At 50.1% G+C, this 22,966-nt stretch overlaps 1 protein-coding gene across 1 annotated transcript in view; it reads left to right on the top strand.

Moving 5' to 3' along the window:
* Positions 1-13,946: 13,946 nt before the first annotated feature.
* The window catches only part of PRICKLE2 (prickle planar cell polarity protein 2), a 29,105-nt gene continuing 20,085 nt past the window's right edge, over positions 13,947-22,966 (top strand). The window contains exon 1 of the mRNA XM_032194484.1: positions 13,947-14,125. Coding sequence (XP_032050375.1) covers positions 13,994-14,125 — 132 coding nt within the window. The 5' untranslated portion in view covers positions 13,947-13,993. The remainder of the gene's footprint in view (positions 14,126-22,966) is intronic.

The raw sequence follows: 22,966 nt of genomic DNA, 5'->3' as shown, positions 1-22,966 counted from the left end.
ATAATGCTGAGGGAGCGCTGTGAGCAAAGACATGAAACCCTCAGGGCACAACTGCTGACCCAAAACACCTTATCAGACAGGTTTGAAGCAAAAATAAATAAATAAAAAATCATCTGCAATGACAGCGACCCTGGCAGTGTCAGGTAGAGAGAAGGGCTGCAGCAAGGGAGCCCTGAGCTGCTGCTGAGGTACGTGGTAGCGCGGGGTTATCCTGTACACACATCTTCTCTTTTTTGTAAATGGAAAATTAATTTGTGGAACCGATCAAAGGTTTAGATCTTTGGAAAATGCACCACAAGATAAGCTGAAGATTTATGGATTTCCTTCGTAGCATATTTTCACTGAGTGCTTTATTGTTTGTGGAAAGGCCCCAAGAAAAATATTTAATTAAAAAATAGTGCTTTGAGTTGATTTAGCTTAAGTTTCGATGCAGTGCTCTAATGAGGTTTTTGTAGACATTATTAAGGGACACTATTAAAAAGCCTTCAGATGAGAATGCTGTCAGGCTGGCAAAGGGGAAGAAACAAAACATGAGCATGCAGATTGTTGTTCACATTCTGTTACAAATTTGATTTTAACATACAAAAGTAAAAAACGTAGTAGTGCAGAGTTCAAGCCAGAGGCTATGAAAAGCCTTTTTGTTGTTAAGCTGTGTAAAGCTTCTTGCATTAAGGTGATTAAAAAAAAAAAAAGAGGGGGGTGGAATACGGTGATGGATGGAAACCCAGCCTGCAGCTCTGGTACCGGGGCGCGCTGTCGGCGTGTGTGCACCCAGGCTGTGTGCTCGCTGGGCTGTGTGTGCACAGTGCCAGGTCCTCCCACCTTTCACCACCTGAAATTGCAGGTTTGTGTGGTCCAGGGGTGCCAGGGCACGTGGGCTGCATGTGCAGGGTGAGGGTCGGGTCTGTCTCGCTGGCTGAATTAGCAAGGAGCACCAATAGCTGTCTGAAATCGTCTGTGGTGCTTACAGGCTCTACCTCCCCTTCTGTGTCGTCTGCTGCCGGGCTCGATACGGTTTTAAAAGCTAAATTCCTCCTTGCAGACTGACAGCACGGATCCTTACCCGTGCGTCTGCCAAAAATAAGTGAAGCGCAGCAGCAGGAACAGCAGGAGGAACGTGTCTGTCTCGCGCATGGCAGCAGCCACGTGAAGGTACGAACGGCAGTCCTGGGGAAGAGACGAGCAGGCTGGGGTTTGGGATTAACGCTCTGCATGGGATGCTACTTCCTTTGCCTCTACCCCGTTTTTGCTCAGAGTTTTTTTGGAGATGAGGCATCCGCAGTTCTGGCACTGAGAGGTATCCAGTGTTTGCAGAGCTTCTTGCTCTGCTGCCCTGTGGCCTTGGGTGTGAAGTCCCAACAGTGTCCCTGCTCATGCCCCAGATGTCCCCAGCCCCAGGCAACGTGCTGGGATTGCGCGGAGCACAGCCCGTCCTGGCATCGGAGCCAGCACTGGCTGGGAGAGCAGAGATTGCTGTGCAAATTACAGGGCGAGTGTGGGAACGGAGGGGAAAAAGAACACCGTGCATATCCAGTTCTGCATTTCTGTGGGTAGAAAGAGGTGGGAAAATAAGCTGTTGTTGTGCACAAAGCCAGGCTTGGCGAAGGGGAACTGCTGACCTGCTGTGTCTCCGTCCCTGAGCAGCCCAGAAGCGCAGGGGGTGACAGCCTTTGTCCCACAGGCAGCTTTCAGGGACAGCAGAAGCTGGAGCCTGCACAGCATCCTATGGTAGCACGTCCCTGACAAGCAGAAGATGTTCACTAAATAATTCAGAAAGGCAACTTGACCTGACATCCATCAGGTTTAGCAGCCGGTGACCTTGAGGGTGCCAGGCTGCTGTGGCTGCACGTGGCCGTGCCTTGTAGCTCGCTGTGATCACAAACAGCATCACGTGGAGCCTGGCGGCTGATCGATACGCCAAGGTGATAAAGAAGACAGCACTTGAAAGATGCGAGCTCTTTTACAGCGACTTTTCATACCAGCTGTAGGGTTGAGTTTGTGCAAATGTCAGAAAGTTTAAAGCTTGGGTCTTTGCCTTTAAAACCTGGAGCAAAAGGCAGAAAGAAGTGGCTGTGGTTATGAGCAGAGCTGGCCATCACATACTTCTGAACCTGAGCATGGCTTCCTGCTCTGATGCAATTGCTTTTCTATTTCAGTAGCTCAGGCTTTACCTCGGGTTGTTCAGAGTATTCGCTTCCCTGCGGGTAGTTGTCAGCATCCATCCCTGTAATGATGCAAGTCCTTCATGTGACCTTCAGAAATACACTCCGCCGGCTCAGTCCTCACCTTGCTGCTTAATGAAACACCCATTTCACCTGCGTAATGTGCGGCATCCATCAAGAAATACTGCGTGCCTTCTGGAGTTATTCCAACACATGACCTTTTCACAGGCGCTGAGTAGGTAGCAGTAATACGGAGCAATTGCCAACGCGCTGGCAGCTCTCAGAGCAGGAAGGCTCATTTCCACTTTCCAAAGACAGTTGTGTATCCACAAGTGGCATCTTCTAATCTGATTTCTTGTCCCAGAATAGCCCGTTCATTGGATTTTGGGGATATTTAGGCCTGTGAGTATCACAGCAGGAAGTCTGCCAGGAACTGATTAGGCTCGCTGTTCGGAGACACCGCGCTCTCGCTCGTAGCCATGCAGCTGAGATGCTGTAAGCAGTGGCGTGGCTGATCCTTTACATCAGCTCATGATTCTCACCCGCCTTTCATCTCAGTGCATCAACTTAAAAGCCTGCAGCTTCTTTGTGAATCAACTTACACTTAAAAGTTTGCAGTTTCTGCTGAGATCCCTTCCTTTGGGATGACCCAGTTGGCCAAGACAGCCAAGCAAAATGTGCTGCAGGACTCAGCTCTGCTGTAGGACACCCAGTTGGGTGCCTGGGGCTCGCACCTCCATCTCGCTGCCCTCGGGGCTGTGCCAGGCTGATTCTGGGGTGTCCAAGCTACTGCAGAGCAAGTGGCACGGAGCACGTGTATGAGAAGTGGGCTCAGAGCTCGCACCCTGCCGGAGGGGCTTCTGCTCGAGTGGCACTCAGTGCACTAATTGACGCCTTGCTCCCGAGTGTTTATAGCTCAGGGCCTTCGCTCCTCAGAAGTTAATGCAGATAAAGGCAGGCGTTTTACTCATGTATTCAGTGAAAATTAGCACCTACAGGACCTGTCATGTTGAGTGGTGCGCGTTCTTTGTGCTAGCCGCAGCCCCTATTACTGCTGTGTGCTTTTAACAACGTATTTCCAGGGAAGGCTGTTACAGTAAACACGGGTAATTTCTGCTCTGCAGAGTTTCTGCTCTACATTATCATTTTACAAGCAGCCTTCTTTATTTGCTTTTGCCCCGTTCAGTTTTGTCTCACTTCCTTTGTATTTTAATTAACATGTTCTGAAGTTAAGAGGAAAATACGTCATCCTGGGGCCTTGGCATGCTCAGCAGACAGAGGCGAGCTGACAGCCTGCTTGCAATGCCGGTGAAAGCTGGAGGGGACAAAATGTGCCAGCTTAGGAGGCTGGAGGGCAGGGGGGGCTTTCTTCCTGCAAGTGTGGTTGGAGGGGATCTTCCTCAGCATCGCTCAGCAGAGGTGGTGGTGATGCTGCTGCCACCAGGGGAAGCTTTGACCCGGCTGGGCACAGGAACAGATTCAGGGATCAGCTCCTGCACTTGCTGCTTCTGATTCAGAAAGAGAGGGGAGTAAGAAAGTGTTAATTAATTAATTAATGGCCACGAATATTGCCCTTCGTCTAATGTGGTGCCTGAGCCAGGTGAGGGCTCTGCACTTCCCCTGTCTGTCTGTCTGTCCTGTGCCTTGTGCTGTGCCGGGCGAGTTGGGCGGCGCTGCGCTGGGTGTCCCAGCTGAAGGGCTCGCCCTGCGTACTTGGAGCATAATGCTCTGTAATGAAACCTAATTTATGACCTTAATAATGATAATTTAAGGCATTTTTAGGCTGGAGGAAGACTTGCAGCTGTAGTTTCTGCACCCGTCTGTGTTCTGTAAACACGGTTAGCATTGCCAAAAGCGAGGGCTCGCAGAGCTGGAGCTAGGCCCTGGAAGTGAGTAGCATGCTGTGGAAACAATACACATTGGGAACGTTTTATTTGCCTCTTTTATCATCCCAAAACCCGGAAATGAGGTTTTCAAATTTCACTCTGCAAACACCACAGGTTCGTTTGCGACCTTATTCCCAAGCAACGAGCTGAGAGCTCCCAGCAGCGGAGCTCCATCCCTCCGTGCCTTTGCTTTTCCCCCACGGGGCACGAGGCTTCAGCATCCCCGCTGGGGCAGCTGCTCCCAGGGGCTGCAGCGCCTGCCCGAGGCGCTCAGAAAAGGTGTGAACGGGGCATCTCTGGGGGCTGTAGCAGAGAAAACGCATTAAAATATGCGGCAGCCGAAGCGCCACACTAATAACTCACGTTTCCCAGAATGTTTAGCCCTGCTGGTGCGCAAACAGGCTGCGTCTGAAAAACCAGTGGGGAATCGTAGCGAGTGACTGCAGAAAATAATTAAGAGGGCACTGAAAGCCAGGAGAAAAATGATCCGTTGCTCAGAGCCAGCAGATCATTGCTGTAATAGCCCGCTTACCTATGAAGCCGTGCCTTAAGTTTGACAGCAAGTTGCGATTGGGTCAGCATCAAATGAGAGGATGGTTGGGGAAGGATAATTAGCATCTTCACACCATTCAATTTGGGCGGCTGGTGCGGAGCCAACTCTTTGAAAGGCGCACATGCGAGCCAGAGGGAAGGATTTGCTCTCCCTTTCCCAAAGCAGCCCGCAGGGCTTATTGATTTATAGGTGCGGGCTGATTGCCATGTAAATCGATGCGAGGGTGGCCGTGGCGTGGCGGCGCACGGTCCGGATGCGGTGCCTTTGGCTGGCTGACATCATTGCTCATTAGCATGCAGCAGAGGAGAGCAATGCAACAGCAGAGCCCCGCGCCGCTCCCGCAGTTCTTCTCGGCGGGCTGCATCTCTGCTCCTTAGTGCCCGGAGCTCGCAGAGCGAGTCGGACATCCCAGCGCCACCGCCAAGGGTCACCGAGGGGAAGGCAGCTCCGGGGGCTGCTGGATTCAGCTGGTTGGGAGCAGAGAGAGAGGCACCCCCCAGGAGCTGCAATTTGAGTGAGGCGATGGAAGCGAAAGCTTGATGCGTGGGGCAGGAGCGGCGTGGTTTTCCACGGGTGATTTTCCCCCCTGCTACACCACGTTGAGCATGAGCCTGCTCTGAGTGCTCCAAGCAGAGCCCTGCTGCCTGCCTCGCCGTCGCCCCGGCCGGGCTGTTGCGCTGTTCTGCGAGCATCCAGGATGCTTTATTGCACTGCGGCGCTCGCGGCGTGCCGGGGAGCAGCTCGCCAGCCCAAAGCGAGCTGTCACAACTAACACGGTCGTCGGCGGGGACAGGTAAGAGGCTGCCTTTTTGCAACAGCTTCGGAGTCGTCGTGTGTTTTTGGGAGGAATGGAAAGCAGAAGGGAGGAGGGATGAGCGCTGTTCTGTGCATGCACGTAGCTGCCTGATAACTTTGCTCCACGCACTGTTAGTTGGTGGCGACCTTTAGAGAGGGGCTGTGGGGTTTTTTTCAGCTGTTCTCGTTGTTTATGGATGTAAAAGGTTAATGGTTAAATTGCACCACTGCAGCCACAGGAAGTCAGCAGCGATGATGCCACTCGAACAGATTTTTCATTTTAAAAATAATCAGAAAGGCTCAGCTGGCTTTAAATAAGTATTAAAAAAATCCTCATCTCTCAGTGCTAATTTTATTGCTTTGGCAAGCGCAGCCTCAGGAAGCCTGGGTTCTCTGGGCATTTTCTGAGCAGGCTGTGTGCAGGCTGGTATTGTGGATGATGACATTACTGGTCAGCTGTTTATTGTGCTGGGTTTGGATTCCTGAGAACAGACAGTTTTGAAGTAATAATACGTCCTTCCTTTCAATGCCAGAATGCCTAAGTATAAACCAAGCTAGAACTGAAACCTGGAGGCTGTGTATTTCGATGCAATCTTCTAAAGTCAAATCTTTTTTTTTTTCTATTCCTTGGAGGAACATTTTAAGCAGATGTGACACAGACGTGACCTGTGACCATGGAAAGATTTTAATCCAGTTACTCTTTGTTTTGTAGTCATGATTCCTTGGTTAAACAGTGATTGAATCTGTTCGAGCTGTTGAGGATTAGCACTGGGCAGAATAATGCCAAAATAATTATTCGCAACAGATGCAGTGTCATCCTTTCAGTTTTAGCTCCCTCATCTTGTAACTTATCTGATTTATTTTTATTCCACTATTTTCTCACCTGCTGCGGGAGCACTCAAACATCTCACATCGATGCCTTGTGTTTATAAGGGTGCCGGCTTGAGCCCGTGATAAAGATTTGTCAAGTAAAACTATCTGCAGCTAACCAGGTTGTGTTTTCCTTTGCATTTTAATCTTCTCCTGCCGCTTGTTTCACACCAGGCGGATGGAGCTGAACAAAACAACCCAGCCTCCTGCACTCGCTGGTGGCAGCCCGGCTTGGGGTGAGCCGGCACACACACACACAGCAGCCTGGCAGCGATTGCTTGCACAACTGGGTCAGCACTGCCTCTCTCGGGGGACACTGTCTAAGCCTTAGCTATTGAAATAATTACAATTTTGAGCGTAGCTTATCCCGCGTCTGAGCATTTTGCCTATCAGTCAGGTTTTTTCCTCTAGGACACGCGGCCTAGGATGTGCTGAAATTGAAAGGGGTTCGCTGCTCCCCTGGTTTCTGCTTGTCATGCTGCAAATGGGAGCGGGTGAGGTCCCTTTAGCCAGCACAGACAGCCCGGGGCACGTTGCAGCTCCTGCTCCAGGTCTCGCTGCTGGCCGGGGACCACTGGAGGAGATAGAACTGGTGGGTGAAGGGAGAGGGACGGGGAGATAAATCCTGCTCATGGAGGGACTGGTGTTACGCAGACAGGACTGTGAGGATCTGCATGGTGAGCAGAGCCGGGCTGCTCCCTGGCTTGTGGAGAGCTGGTTTTGGATCCAGAGGTAGAGGCTGTGTCTTGCTAGAACCTGAGGTTGAAGGCAGTTTTCTTCCTTCAGGTAAGCAGTGGAAAGAAACCCGTTGAGATGCAGCTCTATGTCTCGTTGGACTGCAAAGCTGCTGAACGATGTAATTAAAAATCCAACAAGATAACCCGTGGTGTAGGCAGTGCTGGGCAGCTGGGCAGGGAGCAATGCTGAGCAAAGCCCAGCATGAGGGCTCGGTCCCTGCCAGGCAGAGCTGAGCTCTGGGGCTGGGCTTGTCCTGCCACAGGGGACACCAAACCCCTCCAGGTGTCCCCAGCCCCCTTCCTGGGGCTCCCTTCCCAAAATCATGAGATTGTCTTAAGGATTGGTTCCCTACCAGCTTTGGGGTCGTTACTGAGCCTATTGTGCTCTCTGACTTGGAAACTAACGCCTTGCATTTCATCTCCGTGACTGGGAAAAAATAGGCGGTTGTTTTCATTTCTGTATTCTAAGAGCTGGACCTTTAAGGGGGAAAAAACCAAAAAACAACAACAAACAGATATGTTGAGATGTGAGCCTGAGCTGGCAGGCTGCCTCCGTCGTTTAGGATGTGTCAGAGCAGCCTGTTGGACACCTTCCCTCCTGCTGGCGTGCCTGGCCAGCGATGGGGCTCACATCTTGCTCTTCTCTCCCTCGTTTGGTCTGCAGCTCGCACCAGCTAGCAGGGAGCCCACCCCTGTCTAACCTGTGTTACGGGGAAAAAAAAGTGCTGCATCCTCTGCAAAATATCTTGAGAACTCCAGACTTCATCTGAGGTCTGCCACGTTATTTATACTCCTTAATTTTAATCATCTTTGTGTTGGATCTGTTGTGGTCAGTGGCGGGGCTGCAGCTCAGGGGAGCAGCCTGGATCAGGATCAGGAGTGTGCTCAGCACCCTGGGGCCCTCGCCCAGCTCAGGAGGGGACTGGTGTTACTGGAGAGAGCTGGAGCACCTCTGGGCTCCACGACCCACCCACAAAGCACCCCAGCTCCTCTGGCTGGGTGTAGCCACAAGGTGGCACCTGAGCATGGGCAGGTTGGTGTGTTTTGATCCGTCCCGTGGTGCTGCTGAGAGCTCTGGCCACGTCTTTGGATGCAGTCCTGCTACCCTGCCTGTCTAGGAATGCACAAAGAGAGCCCAGATTGGGGATTTGATGGTGGTGGTTTTATTTTCTTCCACCAGTACGTTGTGTATTGTTTTGCCCCAATTTCTTGGTCTCATTGTGGAGGTGCCCAGCTTTGTGTGTTGATGGCTCTTGTCCACCACGTGGCACTGAAGGTGACAGACACCAAAACCGGAGCCTGCTATCGGCCGTGCCCCAGGGGAGCAGGATCTGGGGGCAGCAGGGGGGACCCACACGCAGATGCTCCACCTGCTTCTTCAACTCACCCTGAAGGCAGACCAAGTGGAAAACCATCCTAGGCTGGTTTTGCTCATATTTTGTTGAAATTGGCAATACTGGGGGTAGTTCTTTTTCCTTCTTAATTAAGCAAGAGCAAATCCTGCAATGGTAAAGGATTTTTACCAAGTCTTAAAAGTAAAATTAGTCTCCAGCCTGAAACCGAGCATGGACAATGCTCAGCCAGGAGGGGAGAATTTTTCCAGGAGTGGAAATGGGGTTTGTCATAAAAGTTTCAACACCAGCCCGAGTGCCTTAGCAATTGCTGCTGTTGGCACCACAAAGGTTGGAGGGAAATAAAATAAAGCAATGTGCTGCAAGCCTTTCTGGAGGTGTTCAGCCTGTGCATGCTTGGCTGTCAGCACTGAGATCAGGAGGAGCTGCAGCTCTAGGAGTAGTTTGGTTCCTGGATTATTTCTCCCTTCCTTGGCTTTGTGGCATTCCTGTGCTACCTGCTCTCTTGCTGCTGCCTTATGGTGATCTCTTAAGCCAACTGCTTGATCCAAGCATCCAGGGTCAACCGAGCTGTACTTAGAGGCCACCAAGGGCACCCTGTCCTCAGACTTTGGATTGCTGCTACTGTAAATGCCTGTGGCTAATTAACAACCCCATTAGACTCGTGCACCCTGGTTTTGCAGATAAAAGCTTTTTTTAAGCTTCATTTTCAACCCGGGTCTCACAAAGTCTTTGCAATTCATTCCTGCTGATAGCTGTGTTTGTTTTTCCTGGCTGAAGTGGGTCTAGAAGAGTGTGAAGTGGCAGAAACGTTTTGTCCAGAGAGATGCCACTTCGTAGCTGAGTTCTGTGGGCACTGGGTACCTCTGGGCAGCTGCCCGGGGTCATGTGTAATGTAAATATGGTGTGCGAGGAGTTGGAGGAGGATGCAGAGCTTCAGCTCCAATGTGGGTTGCCAGTCAGTGACTCTTCTTTCAGCCTGCCATGGTGAATTCGTGGGCAGAGCTCTGCTGCCGTGCCTCAGCTTCCCCATCTGTAAAACGGGAGAGCACTGCCCTTACTGGAGGAGAGGTGCAGGAGTGAAGGGCTACGTTCGTTTTTCAGTCAGGACAAATGTCTGCCTTGCCTGTGGGATCTGGAGAGATGGGTCTGTGTAGCTGGAGCTCTCTCAGGGTGGGAGGATGCCTCATTAGCTCTCAAATGAAGGGAGGAGATAACAGGCAGAGACATTAAGAAGCCCTTGTTAAGAGGCTCAGGGGTCACATGAGCTGCCCCAAATCCACAGCCTCTCCCTTTTCCTATGAAGCATTGTGGTTTAGTGACATACAACTGGCCGAAAGGGCTGATTGCAATCAGAATGATGGCTCAATCCTGGAAAAAAAAAAAACAACAACAAAAAAACTCTGCATCACGATGCAAGGGAATTGTCCCATTATTTTTCAGACCTCACATCCGAGCTGAGCAGAGGATTGCTTTTTGAGGGATTCCCAATCTTGCATGCTAATGTGCTCACAAATGCATGCAAATCCTTCATGACAGCGGAGCACAGGCGTCTCGTGGCCCGGCTGCGGACAAGGCTCTGTTCCTCACATCGCTCCCTGGTACAACCCATTTATTTCCATCATAGAAGAAACGAGTGAGGAACAGAGATAAGCGGTGCGGGTAGATGATAGGAGCTGTTTGCCGAGCTCCTTCTTTGTCCAGGAAGAATGTTAACATTTCTGCCACGGCTTTAAACTGTCCTAAACTGAGCACGGATTGCTTTGGTGCCATTTGCTGTGTTATTGGCTGACTGCTGTGTGTAATGAGAGAGATCCTTGTCCCAGAGACCTTGCTGGTCAGTTGGACTCGTGTTGAACCTCATGGATGTGCACCTAGGTTGGAAGCATGCTTCTGCATCCCAAGCAAGAGAGACTTTACAGCCAGATTCTCTCCACTTGATCTCTTTGGCCCCGTTTCCTTTACATTCCCCTTTTTGTATCTGTTTTTGGCTGTAGAAAGAGGGCTCAGCTGAGGGCTGGTGGACACAGTGTGTGCCAGCAGTGGGTGGGGAGGTAACGGGTCAGGCTGGAGCCTCCCTGGTGCCAGGAGCACCACACCAAGCAGCCATCGCAAAATCAAATGCATCCATCTTGCAACCTCACCCGTTGAATTGCTGACCCTGAGCAGAACAAATTTTTCAATCTGTTCTCAAGCCGCCGCTGCTTCGTGCCATGTGCAGTCAATTCGAGGCGGGCCTCTCTCCAGCTACATCTGAAACCAGGAAATGTCATTTTCTCCCAGTTTTCTCCCCTCCCAGCCCGGCTGCAGGGCTGTCCCACGCACAGCTCCACGCGGAGCAGACGTGCCAGGATGCTCCACAGCCTGTGCCTCCCTCAGCACAGTCCCTCTCCTCTTTGCTCTCGGTTGGCAGCTCCTGGATTTGCTCTCCATGCCTGAGGTTGGCAGTGCTGTCAGCTCTCCCTGCTTTGTTAGGAAACAGAGCATCACTGGCCTTTTCTTTGCTAGTTCTCAGCTCTGGAGTCAGGTGAGGTTCTGGGATGCTCCCAGCTTCCAGTAACAGCACCAAAATCTCCGCATCTCTGTTACTCTGGGGCAGGACTTCCCCAAGAGGGGCTTGCAGATCCTTTCTGCTTTCTCAGGGGCTAGCACGAGCCACCCCAGCGTGGCTGAGAGCAAGGCAGAAGGGCTCAGGAATGAAGATAGGATTTCCAGGGAGCGACTGGCCTGATTTCCTTCTTGCTTTCAAAAAAAACCACCACCCAACCAACAGAAAGCAGCCGCCTGCTCTCACCCCCAGCAGCATCGGGCTCCTTGGCTGATGCTACGAGCCGAGCTGGGGAGCAGCAGCCGTTCCAGACAAGGTGGTGGTGTTCAGCTGAGGCTGGTGGCTGGCCAAGTCGAGGGTTTGTCCCTGTGCAGGACGTGCAGCTCGGCACCCTGTATAAGGAAAGGCATGCAGCATGCCGGGGCAGCGCTGAGCAGCTCCGGGCTCGGATGCTCATCCTGTGGCCACAGTAATGCCTAATGTGATAGAGGGAGCTGCAGGACGGGCTGGTGACCCCATGTGTCCCCAAAACCCATCAGCTCAGCACCAGGATATCAGCAGCACCAGCATCTTATTGCTCTGGTCACTATTCACATGATTGGGCACCGGTGTTATCTCGCTTAACGCCCTCCTGCTTTGAGTTGTGGTTGGGGATATTGCTTTTGCAGTTTCATCTCACGTTTGAAATGTACATTTTTATATTAAGTTTTCGCTATGGGGAATTATTTTTAATTATAGGGAGCTGGAAGATGATCAAGTAAAGTTGAATAAGTGAGACCTATGTGAAGAAGTCATGGAAACCATATCATAGGAGTAGAAAGATACTCTTAGGATGCTGAGTATTGTTCCCATGAAACAGCATATCCTAACATAAAGAAAATACTTGTAATTAAAACTGTTAATCTTCTGTTTTTAACGAGGGGAAAGGAGGAGTACTGAACATCTCCAGGGCAAGATCTTGAAGTTTGTACGGTTCGCCCAGGGAGGCTGCAGAAACCCCATGCCTGGAGAAGCTCAATTTTTAACAGTGCAAAGTTTTTATGAAGCCTGTTGTCCCGGCCTGGGGACATCACAAGGGTCTCCGTGTGTCCTTCTCATCCTTGGCTCTCCTGATCCTTCCGTGGCTGCTGGCACGTAGCACATCCCAGCGGCAGCGGGGCAGAGGCTGCCTGCTCTTAGCCTCCCTCCCCGTGCCGTTTTCTCCACCCTGCCACCTGATACCACAATTTCTCTCATTAGCTCTCCGAGCACACGCTGCTGGGCTGTCTCCTTTTGAAGCCCGTGATTGATGTCCTGAAAATTAAATTTGGCAAAGGAGCCCTAAACTCCGTTAGGATAACTGCCCAAGTCGCAAACCCTGAATGTGAGGCTCTGGAGCTATTAATTATTTTTAACATCTTGTTGCATATCGAGCTGCTGCTAATCGTGTTGTGAAATGAGATGGAAACAGCTAAGGAACCGGCAGCTTTGCTGTGGCAGAGAGCCTTTCCACAGTAGCTGATTAATTAAAGTATTCGCATGAAATTGTGCCTTGATTATTTTTGAAGGTAACGGCCGGAGGCGATGCCGAGACGCTCTGGCTGGACGCAAACCAGACACTCGGGGTGCGTTTGGGGCTGTGTGTACGTTAGATCTGATGAAAGGCAGGAAATGGGAAAATCTGGCAAATCTCCCTGGCTTGACTGAACGGAGCCTCTTGACTTTTGCTAGAGTGCATTTTTTGTGCTGTAATGGCCAAGTGGAAATTTAGACTCAAAGCTGGATCGGAGCACTGGTATGCTTTGCTGGCCTTTGCACGGTGGTTAAAGAGAAGGAAAGGTGTTTGAAAATGAAAGCCCCTGATGTTTAACTGTTCCTGCCCTCCAATTTTATTTGGAGGGCAGAGAAATTACAGCGTTATAGTAGAGAGAGCTGCAGTGGTCGCAGTAACTTTTCTCCTGCTTTTTGTCTGTTACCTTATTTCTGAAATGTGGGCCTGATTCCCCCTTCTGCTGCCCACGTGAAGTGGCACCCAATTCCTCAGAAGCGTTTGATTAGCTCAAATTAATTCAGAACCCTGCGCGGTTACTTTAAAATAGATAACATTGACCCACATTGTGGAAGAGCATTGTATTTTCAGAAATAGAAAGCAATTTATCAGCACTCTAACCCCCATTTGGGGGCATGGGGAGTGTTTTCAGGCTGCTTTGTCCTTCGCTATCACCCCTGGTGAATGGCTGGGGTGTTCTAGCAGCAGAGCAGCTGGATACTTGGGTCCATGCCCATGAAAAAATCTCCTCCGGACCACCAGCTGCAGGAATACACACTTAAAAGAAACGTTAAGTGGTGGTAGTTGCACTGAGTTAAGCTAATGTGTGTTAAATGACAACCTTTTGGTTGCTCTCTCTGTACTTCTTATTATAATAAATTATATTATAGCATTGCACGTGTCTTGGGCAGTGAGCAAGCTGACATGCCGCTGAGCTGAGGCGTGTGCCATCGAGCTGGGCCGTTAGCATCCCGCTGGCGTGCGACTGCAGCTTGTGTCGCCTCCCTTAATTTAATTTAGCTGTATATGTTCAGACTATAATCAATTTTTATGCTACTTTAATAAGCAAATTTATGCTATCAGCATGCTAAAAGGACTTGTCATTCACAGCTTCCCAGTCAATCCACCATTTTATGCATTAGCCAAGAGCTTGGCTGTCCTAATTTTGGTAAGTGCTCCGCAATTACCGGCCGGTCCGTGCCAGGCGGGCGCGTGGCCCCTGGAAATGCTCTCTGCAGAGCAGCAGAGGGACGAGCAATTACATAGCCCCAAATGTCTGACAGCCTGACTCAGCTGAATTGCTAAGTGTTGTTATAGCAAATACGGACTTTTTATTTCCTGCGTGCAAGAAGGACAAATGCTTTGTTAGAAAATGCCTGAGCATAAAAAAAAAAAAGTGGCTGAGCTCAGTAGCTGCAGGCCAGCGGCTGGCAGGGATCTCGGCTGTTTCCCGTTTGCAGTGCAGCTCACCAGGGGAACTCTTCTTTTTTTCTCTCTCTTCCCCTTGCAGGAAGATTTGCCTTCACTGTAAGTGCTCCCAGGAAGAGCACATCGTGACAGTTATGCCTTTGGAGATGGAGAAGACCGTCACCAAGCTCATGTTCGACTTCCAGAGGAATTCCACCTCCGACGACGACTCGGGCTGTGCCCTGGAGGAGTATGCGTGGGTGCCCCCCGGCCTGAAACCTGAGCAGGTAACCATAATGCTGAGATGCCAGAATATATTGTGGGAATCTGCTCTTTGGAAGTAATTGCCCTGATTTTTTAGGGGAGTGAGCACTTGCCGACTACGATTCTGCTTCTGCATGTGCTGTAGAAACTTTCTGATGCAGGTCTGGTCTGAACACACAAATGTAGTGACGTCAGGATGCAGTCCTCAGGGGACTTGGGTTTTTTGTGTCTGTAGGCGTAACTGGCAACTGAGAGGGGGGAAACAAAATACTTTCAGGATGGATTTTGTTGTGGTTGTGGAAAGGAACAGGTACAGACAGGCATATTGCTGTTTCATGGGGAAGAAGTGGTGGGATGCCAGCGTGCCTGGGGCAGCTGGCACACGTTTCTGCTCTCCTGGGCCACCGTGCCCCTGCAGTAAGCCCAGCACAGACGGACAAAGCCAGCAGGTCACTCTAAAAATGGGCAAGAAGTTTCACTTATGGGAAATAACCTCTCTAATGAAGTTCAAGTATCTCTGTGTAGGAATTTAACAGGACGGATTAGACCTCAGCATGCTGTCTGCGTGGAAAGTGCATTGATTTCTGCTCCGTGCAGCTTACACGATTCGTTTAGTTTTTATGCTGATCTTTTACATGTTCAACTCAGAACTTAATTTGCAGTGGGGACTACAAAATGAGCTTAGCCTTGATAATTGCTATGGCAATCATTTTAAACCATGTAAGGAGGCTGGGAGAGGGTGGAAGGCTTTCATTCTTATTGTTACAGTTACTGTCTTTAAATCCCGTGTTTTCCTGAGATTTATTCAAAGGGCTTAGGCATTTCCTGAAATATTTTGGCACCACCCATAGGCTGTAAATATTATCTGTCTGATTAGAGAAAATCCAGTTGTTTAGGTTTCTTTTTTTTTTCCCCTCTTGTCTTTACAAGCCTGGCTTAGTGCTTGCTTTCAGCCCCGCAGCACCATTTGGTGCCAACCAGCCGTGACAGGCAGTAGCCTTGTCTTCTGTCCCCTTCCCTGTGGTGGAGGCTCCCTGGGAGCCTCCCAGGAGTTGCCAGGTTGGGTGTATAGCCAGGTTCAGATGGTCGTGGAGGAGCTCTGCCTGTCCCTCAGGCTGAAGGGACACGAACCAGGTGGGTTTCAGAAGTCTCCTTGCAGGACCATACCCAAGCTGGAGCCTCCTGCTCTCAGCATGGCCCTGGGCCCAGTGGCTTCTGGAGCCCATGCTGTCCTGTGTCACTCTATCTTTGGGTAGAAATACAGTTATTTAGCAACAGGCAACTCCTGACCCCGTAGACATGTTGTCTGATGATTGCAGCGTGCCATGGACAGCAATTGAGACCCATCTCCAGCACAGTGGTGATATATGCCAGTAGATGTGGATGCTTCTTTGATCCCTGAGGTGATATTTAAGAAATTATTTCCCCTCAGGGAGTCTGGGATGCTCAGGAGAAACAAAAGTCCATTAGTTCTCGCAGTAGATGACTAGTACTGAGTAGTACTGACGTCTGATGCGTTACCCAGGTTAATGTATTTTTAGGTTCTTCCAGCACCTGTTTCTTTCAGAGGTCATTGTGCTCCTCAATACAAACACGAGCTTTCTAACTACGCTTCTCTATCTGTGTTGCTGGGTCTTTCAGCAGATTTACCACTTCAGGCCTCTCTCTAATCACCATGGAGATAGATGAAGAGCAGCCATAAGCAGAGCCTAAGACAGGCACTGAAATCCTTCCAGCATAGCTCATCCACCAGCCCTTTGGGGATCTTGCCTCTAAGGAAACAAAAGGTTTGGCTATGGAAGAGCCACAAAGGGTCAAGCATTGTCCTTGTGTGGAGAGGAGCACCCTGAGCTTCTCCTGTAGGAAATGGTAATGGTGCTGGCATGGTGAGCAGCACCTGAGCTTCTCCTGTAGGTAGTGGTGGTGGTGCTAACATGGCGAGCAGCACCCTGAGCTTCTCCTGTAGATAACAGTGGTGCTGGAGGTGCCCTGGGGCGATGGGGGGGTTGGCCTCCTGCACAGCCCAGCTCAGTGTGGTGAGCAGGAACCTCTGCAGTGACTTGCTGGAGCTGTACAAGGCTGCAGACAGACATGTGGCTTTCTGCTCGATGAGTCAAGCGTGCGTACGTGATGCAAAGCCTCTCGAAGGCTGGTGTCTGAAGCCTGCAGCTGCCGTCAAGCAGCTGGTGGTGGGCCCAGCTGCAGGATGGGGACATTGCTGTCAGGCTGGGGTGAAAATGCACATTTGCAGGCAATGAATTTTTCTCTACCTTCCATTGCCTCTCTGTCATATCTCTCTGACATGAAACAGATGAAATGAAACAACTTTTTCTGCAATATTCTACTTTATTAAAATCTCCACGCAGCATATGAGCTGGGGAGGTAAGTAGTCCCCTGAAAGACTAATGCAGTTTTCTTATTATACTTGGACGACAGCCTTCCTACCTCGCTGTTCATGGGAGACAGTGTTCACGTCTCACTCAGCGCAGCAATTTACAGGGTTTCAGTGGGGGAAGTTGGCCAACAAATATGACATCGTTTTTTGGCAGTTTCAGTGGGTCATTTAAGAATTTGGAGAGTCCCTTCTATCTGTAGCTTAAAATATTTATTAGATATAATCAGAAGGGGAATCAACCCAAGCATGCAGGTCTCACTGGATTCCTGGACAGTAATTTAGGAGTGATCAGCTGATCCATGGTACATGCCAGCTGTGTGAAAATCGTGTTGATTACTTAATGCCCATTACTGAACAGAAAAAAAAGCATTGGTCAAGTCAGATCCAGCTGTTGCATTGAAGAGCAGAGCTGCAAGTTATCCCTTTTATTATAGCTGATCAGCCTGCAGGACTACAGAGTGCTTTACACAACAGTTATTATATATTTCTACAGAGTGCTTTACACAACAGTTATTATATATTTCTAAGAATGTTTGTAACAAAGATAGTGATATAAAAATGTTAAAATACAACTGCATAAGGTATGGTAAAAATTAATCTGGAAAATGGGCTAAAATTTATGAAACCTATGCTCAGGAAAGAAATTTAAACTGGAAGGAGATTGGAAATGTTATTGTGTTGTGGAGCCCAGAAGTGCTTGGTTTGCTCAGCCTCCCCAGTCGAAAGGCTTCTATCACTCCCTATGTATTACAGGAGGAAGAGCAGTTATTCAAGCTAAAACTTTGGCACACAAACATAGATATAAACTGGCTCTGAATGCATTCAGGCAGGAAATTGGAAGAGGTTTCAAACCATCAGAGGTGTTAGGCTCAGCGGCAACCTGCCAACAGGGAAGGCGGAGGGTAAAAACCCAAGAGTGAGCTCCATAAATTACAATGTGTTCAGAAAATGTGGTTTCTTGCAATAGCAGTTGGCTACCCAGGGTGGCCGGGAGGTTGCTGTGAGCTCTCATCCCACCTGCATCAGGACCCCGATGAAAAATTGTTTCGTGGTAGAGGAGGGAGCTCTCTTCTGGAAGACGCTGATGCAGATGGGAGAAATACGGCTGTACAAAGGGAGAAACAGAAGCTCGGGGTTTGAAGAAATTCTTCTTTTTGCCTGCCTGCAGTTCTCTGGTCAGATAAAGCGTGAAAGTCTTGAAATTGGCAGCCAGCAATAGAAACCCATCCCAGTGACCCCAAGATGGGCCTGGCTGTGAGGCCTGCGAGGGCGGCTGCAGGAGCCGGCGTGTCTGCTGGGGCTGGTGGCCCATGAGCTGGGCCTTCCTCGCGCTGACACCCAGTCTGGGGCAGATGCTTGAAAATAAACACTTCTCTGATGTGTTTTTCACATTTTGTAGGCAAGGCATGCGCAACTACATGTGAATGCACAGCCCTGAATTCCTCGGGCCTGTGGTTTGGAGAAATCCAAAGAGGTTATAACGTGCCAACTTGAATTTCTGGATACAAGGGATTTTTGAGGATTTCTGCCTTTATTGTGTCTCCGTAATAGGAGCAGCTGGCTACGGGCACAGATTTCAAATGGAACAAAAGATGTGCCTTGCCTTAGCTGCGGTGTGGCTTCCCATATGGCTCCAACACGCCAACGTTCAAGACCCTCGTATGTGCCATAAGAACTTAATTCCCTCTTGCTGACAGCACGGTTTGTCAAATCAAATTCCTTCAAAGTTAAGAAAATCTCATCTGTCCTAATATTAGCAGCATTATGATTCAGGGGGCCATTTTCTTCTAAGGCAGCCACCGGGAGATAGGATCTCGAGAGCTTCGCAGTGTGGTGTGAGGCTGTAGGTGTCAGGGGAATTTATTCGGGGGCTAATGTACGTGTTGATTCCTGTTCTGGAGCTTTTGCAAGGTCTATGGCACGTACCTGAGTTACAAAACCTCCAAGCTCTATGAGTTGCTGTTCATGTTGCTAGTGAGTAAGCAGCGGAGACAAACCTGTAGTGGATATGCATTTACACCATACCTAAAAATACCAAGTTTTACCACCTCAGTGGTAAAATTACCACCTCACTGGTAAAAGACAGACAGTTATCTGGGCCATTATCTCTGGGGGACGTGTGCCTCACTTGTGCCCATGTATCACGATCAAGTGCATTTTACCTTCTCGCCCTTTCTTGTCCTGGAGCTTTATTCCAGCATGCAATTACAGCTTGTACTTGCTACAGCATTATTCTAGCATGCTATCCCTCAACTTAAAAATAAAAGAGCATTTTAAGTAGCATACCCAGAAGAATTATCAGCTACAATCAATGCAGCAGATGATCCTAATAGCTGCTGGTGCTCCAAGGGACTCTGGTGTGAGAGCAGGGCTGCTGGTCAGTGTGTAGCAGCCAAAAGACCACCATCAAAAGCTTTTGAAAGCACTGCTTCTGACTGTTTAATCCAATTTCCATTTTTGCTTAGAAAAAGGAAAATCATGGCATGCACTTTCACAAGTCTCAAACTTGTGGATGTATGTCCTTGATTCAAATGTTCTTCTTTAATGCCAGCAGGAAGCAATGTCTCTGCAGGATCTTTTATAGAGCAAGAACTGCTCCAAAAGGCTGACAGAAATTGATGTCATTCTCAACAAGAAACCAAGGAACAGCAACACTCAAACGGATCCGCTGCCATTAGCCGTGGGAGAGAAGCGCACGGAGAGCTGCAAAGTATGCCAGAACAAACAGAATTTATGGGAATTGTTTCTCTTTGTTCTCTGCCTTTGTCCCTATGACTCCGGAGTGGGTTTGCAAGAGCAAACCCGTGGCGGCAGGCACAGGGACAGCACGGCGGGATGCTGGGCTGCCTGGCACTGCGGATGGTCTTTGCTGTCAGCACACAGGCACGATCACGGATTTGGGGAGTGATAAAGATCTTCTCCCACCTGAGGCTTTTGTGTGCTTTTCCCAACACCTCTCTTCATTTGTGGTGCTTATGAGCTGCCAGCACAATTTCCAGTCCTGGAGACACAGGCCTATACACTCTCCCTGGGGGTTCCTCAGTTATAAGAGGCAATGGATAGTTTTAAATAATAAGCATACAGAGATTCCTTTTAATGGTTTGCATCCCAACAGCAGTTCCCTGTTTGCAGAGTAGGTTGCTTGTGGGCACAGGAGGATGGAGAGCAGCCTTTCTGCCCCGGTCATCCCATGGGGTGTTCGGCTGACCCGGGACGTGCCTGGCTGCATCCCCACAACAGCCCCAACCGCCTGCAGTGCTCCCTTTTCACTTTGTTTCGGAGCACCCGGCCTCACTGTGAGGATTGTTTTGCTCCCAGTAATAAATATGTGCTTTGTATCCTGATGGCCACAGAAAAGGAGGATGTGCCAGGTTTGGGCCAAGCAGAACCTGTTTCCTAGCTGTACACGTCTGTGATCTGTAGAGCTCTTTTGTGAGGGCTGTTTGCAAGCACTTGCAAAATTTTGCAGATGCTTTCAGAGTTATTTATGTGTGGCTTGTTTGTGTTTTTTGTTTTTTTTTTTCATCTTGTTTTTCCATGGCAGGCCAGCAGGGATGGTAGAAATATCGAAGACATCAGCTTCGTTCCTTTGTAGCTTTCAGGTTCTCAATGTAAAAGATCATTTAATGTCTCAGTGCTGTTAAAAACCCACACTGAGCAGGAGAGAGCGGGCAGGCGGCACAGCCCCGCTCACTCAGGCCAGCACGGGCTTGTTGGAGCCGCCTGCTGCCTTCTCCCCACTTCACTGGAGTTCATCACATCTCTCCCAATCTCCCACGGCCCTGCTGACCCCATTGGGATCACCTTTTGGAGAAAACATCCAGGCTCTCTGTTGCACTCAGGCTGCTGCATCCTGCCCTCGCAGGGCTGGTTTTGTCAGCGCCAGGCGGGACAGCCCTGCTGGCTGTGCCAGAGCTGTTGTGGCTCAGCAACTCAGCACCTCTACGGAGCGTGCCAGGACACCTCGTGCTCCTTTGTGGTCCATCCAGCGGTACAGTCACACCGAACAGCCCTGCTGGGTGGGTGCTCGGGGTAGGGCTGTTGTAAGAGAGGTGTGTTTTTGTTGGTGGCTGTGGTGGTTGCATCCTAAGCGTGCGCTGCCGAGGGGCTGTGCCCAGTGCTGCTTCCCAGCAATTCACAGCATAAAAAAAATGTGATCCCCTTCCTGCCCCCCCTTTAATTCATTATTAAAAAGATCCTTTGTCGATGGCTTAGATTCACAGGTTGCTTGCAAAGTTTTCCTTCCTGGAGAAGGTGCAGTGGGGTTTGCTCATAAGGTGCTTGGGCGTGTTCTGTCTTTGGCGAGGAGCCTGTGGGACCGCCGGCAGGAGCCGCAGCCATGCCTGTGTTTAGCAGGGCCAGGGTAGGTTTCTAAACTGTAAAAGTTAAACTGGAAACACACCCCAAACCTAGGAAGGCTGCAGAACACAAAGGCATTTGTAAACTAATGTAATTACTTTCCTCAATGCCTTTGAATAAAGTTGGCTCCACTTTAAAGACTTTTTCCTACCCTCGTTTTACGTTATGTTCTTTCCTTTCTCCTGGTTTCTGTCTTGCCCTCCCCTTCTTTTAGCTTGAAGGAGCTGTTAACTTCCAAAATGTGTATCCGCGTTTGTTAGCCATGCCTTCGTTAAAACACAGGGTGCTTAGGTAATTTCTTTCATCTTTAAAGATGAAGATAACACCCTGGAATGGGGAGGGTGGGTGGGAAGGTGAGCGACTGATGTGCCCAGACTCTCATGGCATGGGGCATGTCCCAGTGCTCATGGGACAACCAAGACCTCCCTGCAGCAGGAGGGGGCTCACCCTGCACCCTGCCACCGCATCCTCATGGCATCTGGGGCCCCCGACCCACTCTGAAGTCTTATTTTGACTTGGCCTGATGGTTTCCAGACTCCTCCAGGGTTTCTCCCATCCAGATGTGAGCAGAGGGGTGAGCGAGGAAGCCTAGGAGGAAATCTAGCAGGGCCCCTCACGTGGTTTGTGTGTTTTAATGCTGCTTGTGAGGATAATCGTGGACAAAATAGGCCTGTTGCAAGGGGAAATAGCAGGAAGTTGAGCTGCTGCGCTGTACAGCGCAAGTATTTAATAATAAAGCAGTTGGATACCACACGACTTAAAAGGGATATGTTATCCATCCTGAGTCATCACCCCGTGCTGTTGTCCTTATCTGGGTGCAGCTCATGTTGCAGAGCCCCCGGGGTCAGTGAAGAGCCGTCCGCTGATTCCTGGGGGGTCTGGATGGGGCCCTCTGCCCGTGGGGGCTCCAAGGGTCTGTGTGTGTGCTCTGAACCGGCACCGATGGAGCAGCAGTAACTTTCATGGAAAACACTGACCTTTGGTACAAAAGCAAAGTGCAGACGGAGCAGTTTTAGTTTTCCAGTGAGTTAACATTTTCTACAGGCCTTTCTCTCTGAAAAGCCGGATTTATCTGAAAATCCCCCTTTTCCTTTATTTTTCCCTATTCTTGAGCATCACAACCGGGCTGTGCCAGCCCAACCCCTGGCTGCTCGATCCAGGACCATGGCAACTTGTGGCCCTGTCCCATGGATCAGGGACATCCCAGGAAGCAATAAATGAGAGGTTTTGTTGGCAGGACCCTGGATTGTCACCCAGCATCTGCACCAGCCACGTGCCCGCAGCCCCGGCCAGCAGCCGCAGGGCTTGTTTGCCATCCATGGCCCCAGGACCAGCAGCCACCTCCTCTGCAGCCCCTCCGTGAGCAGGTCCCGCTGGCTGATGCGGATCCAAAGCAAACTTTTCGGGTTATTCCGGGCAACGCAACGCAGGTTGGAGCCTGTAGTATTTATTTTGTTTTGCTGTTCAAACCAAATCGCCCATCCCTGCCGAGCTATGTTGATGGTGCGATGGGAGCCAGTTCCCGCAGACCTGATGGGATTAAATGGAAAACTTCCCAGCGGAAGCAGGAGAGGAGCCGTGCACACATGTAGCACCGTGCCGGGCTGCGGGGAGGCAGCTCCTGGCCTCTTGGGCTGCCAAGGGAAAAAAAAAAAAACCACACACACATCCCTGCTTTTTTTTGCATAGGGTGCGCGTCTTACAGCTCGTTACTGTAGGGACCAGAGCAGCCTGATGTCATTTGGCAGCTCTTCAAAAAGAAGTCATTTCTGGTCCCCGCCAACTTCAGGGACTCAATGGGGGAAAAGAACTTTGTCACAAGGAAAACAAACAAACCCAGCGACCTGAGCAGCCCATCCACCCGCACGTGGGAAGTTTGGCCCAGAAGAAGGCAGCAGGCGGTTGGGGCACCCAGGACGGCCCAGCGGGGAAGAGCTGGAGCCTGGCAGCCAAACGAAAGAATGGCAGGGGGGACATTGCCTTCAGATTTTCAGCTGTGAGCTCCACTATGGACAAGGTGCATGAACACAGACAGCCCATTTCACATGGTTATGCCCCAAATAGTGCTCTGCAGTGGATGTATTTGCTCCCTCGTGTAGTGCGCCATAAG

The sequence above is a fragment of the Aythya fuligula genome, chromosome 10 (genome assembly GCF_009819795.1).
Source record: "Aythya fuligula isolate bAytFul2 chromosome 10, bAytFul2.pri, whole genome shotgun sequence".
Classification (NCBI taxonomy): domain Eukaryota; kingdom Metazoa; phylum Chordata; class Aves; order Anseriformes; family Anatidae; genus Aythya; species Aythya fuligula.
Note: the sequence above shows the minus strand (reverse complement) of the source record. Positions and strands in the feature narration are given on the sequence as shown.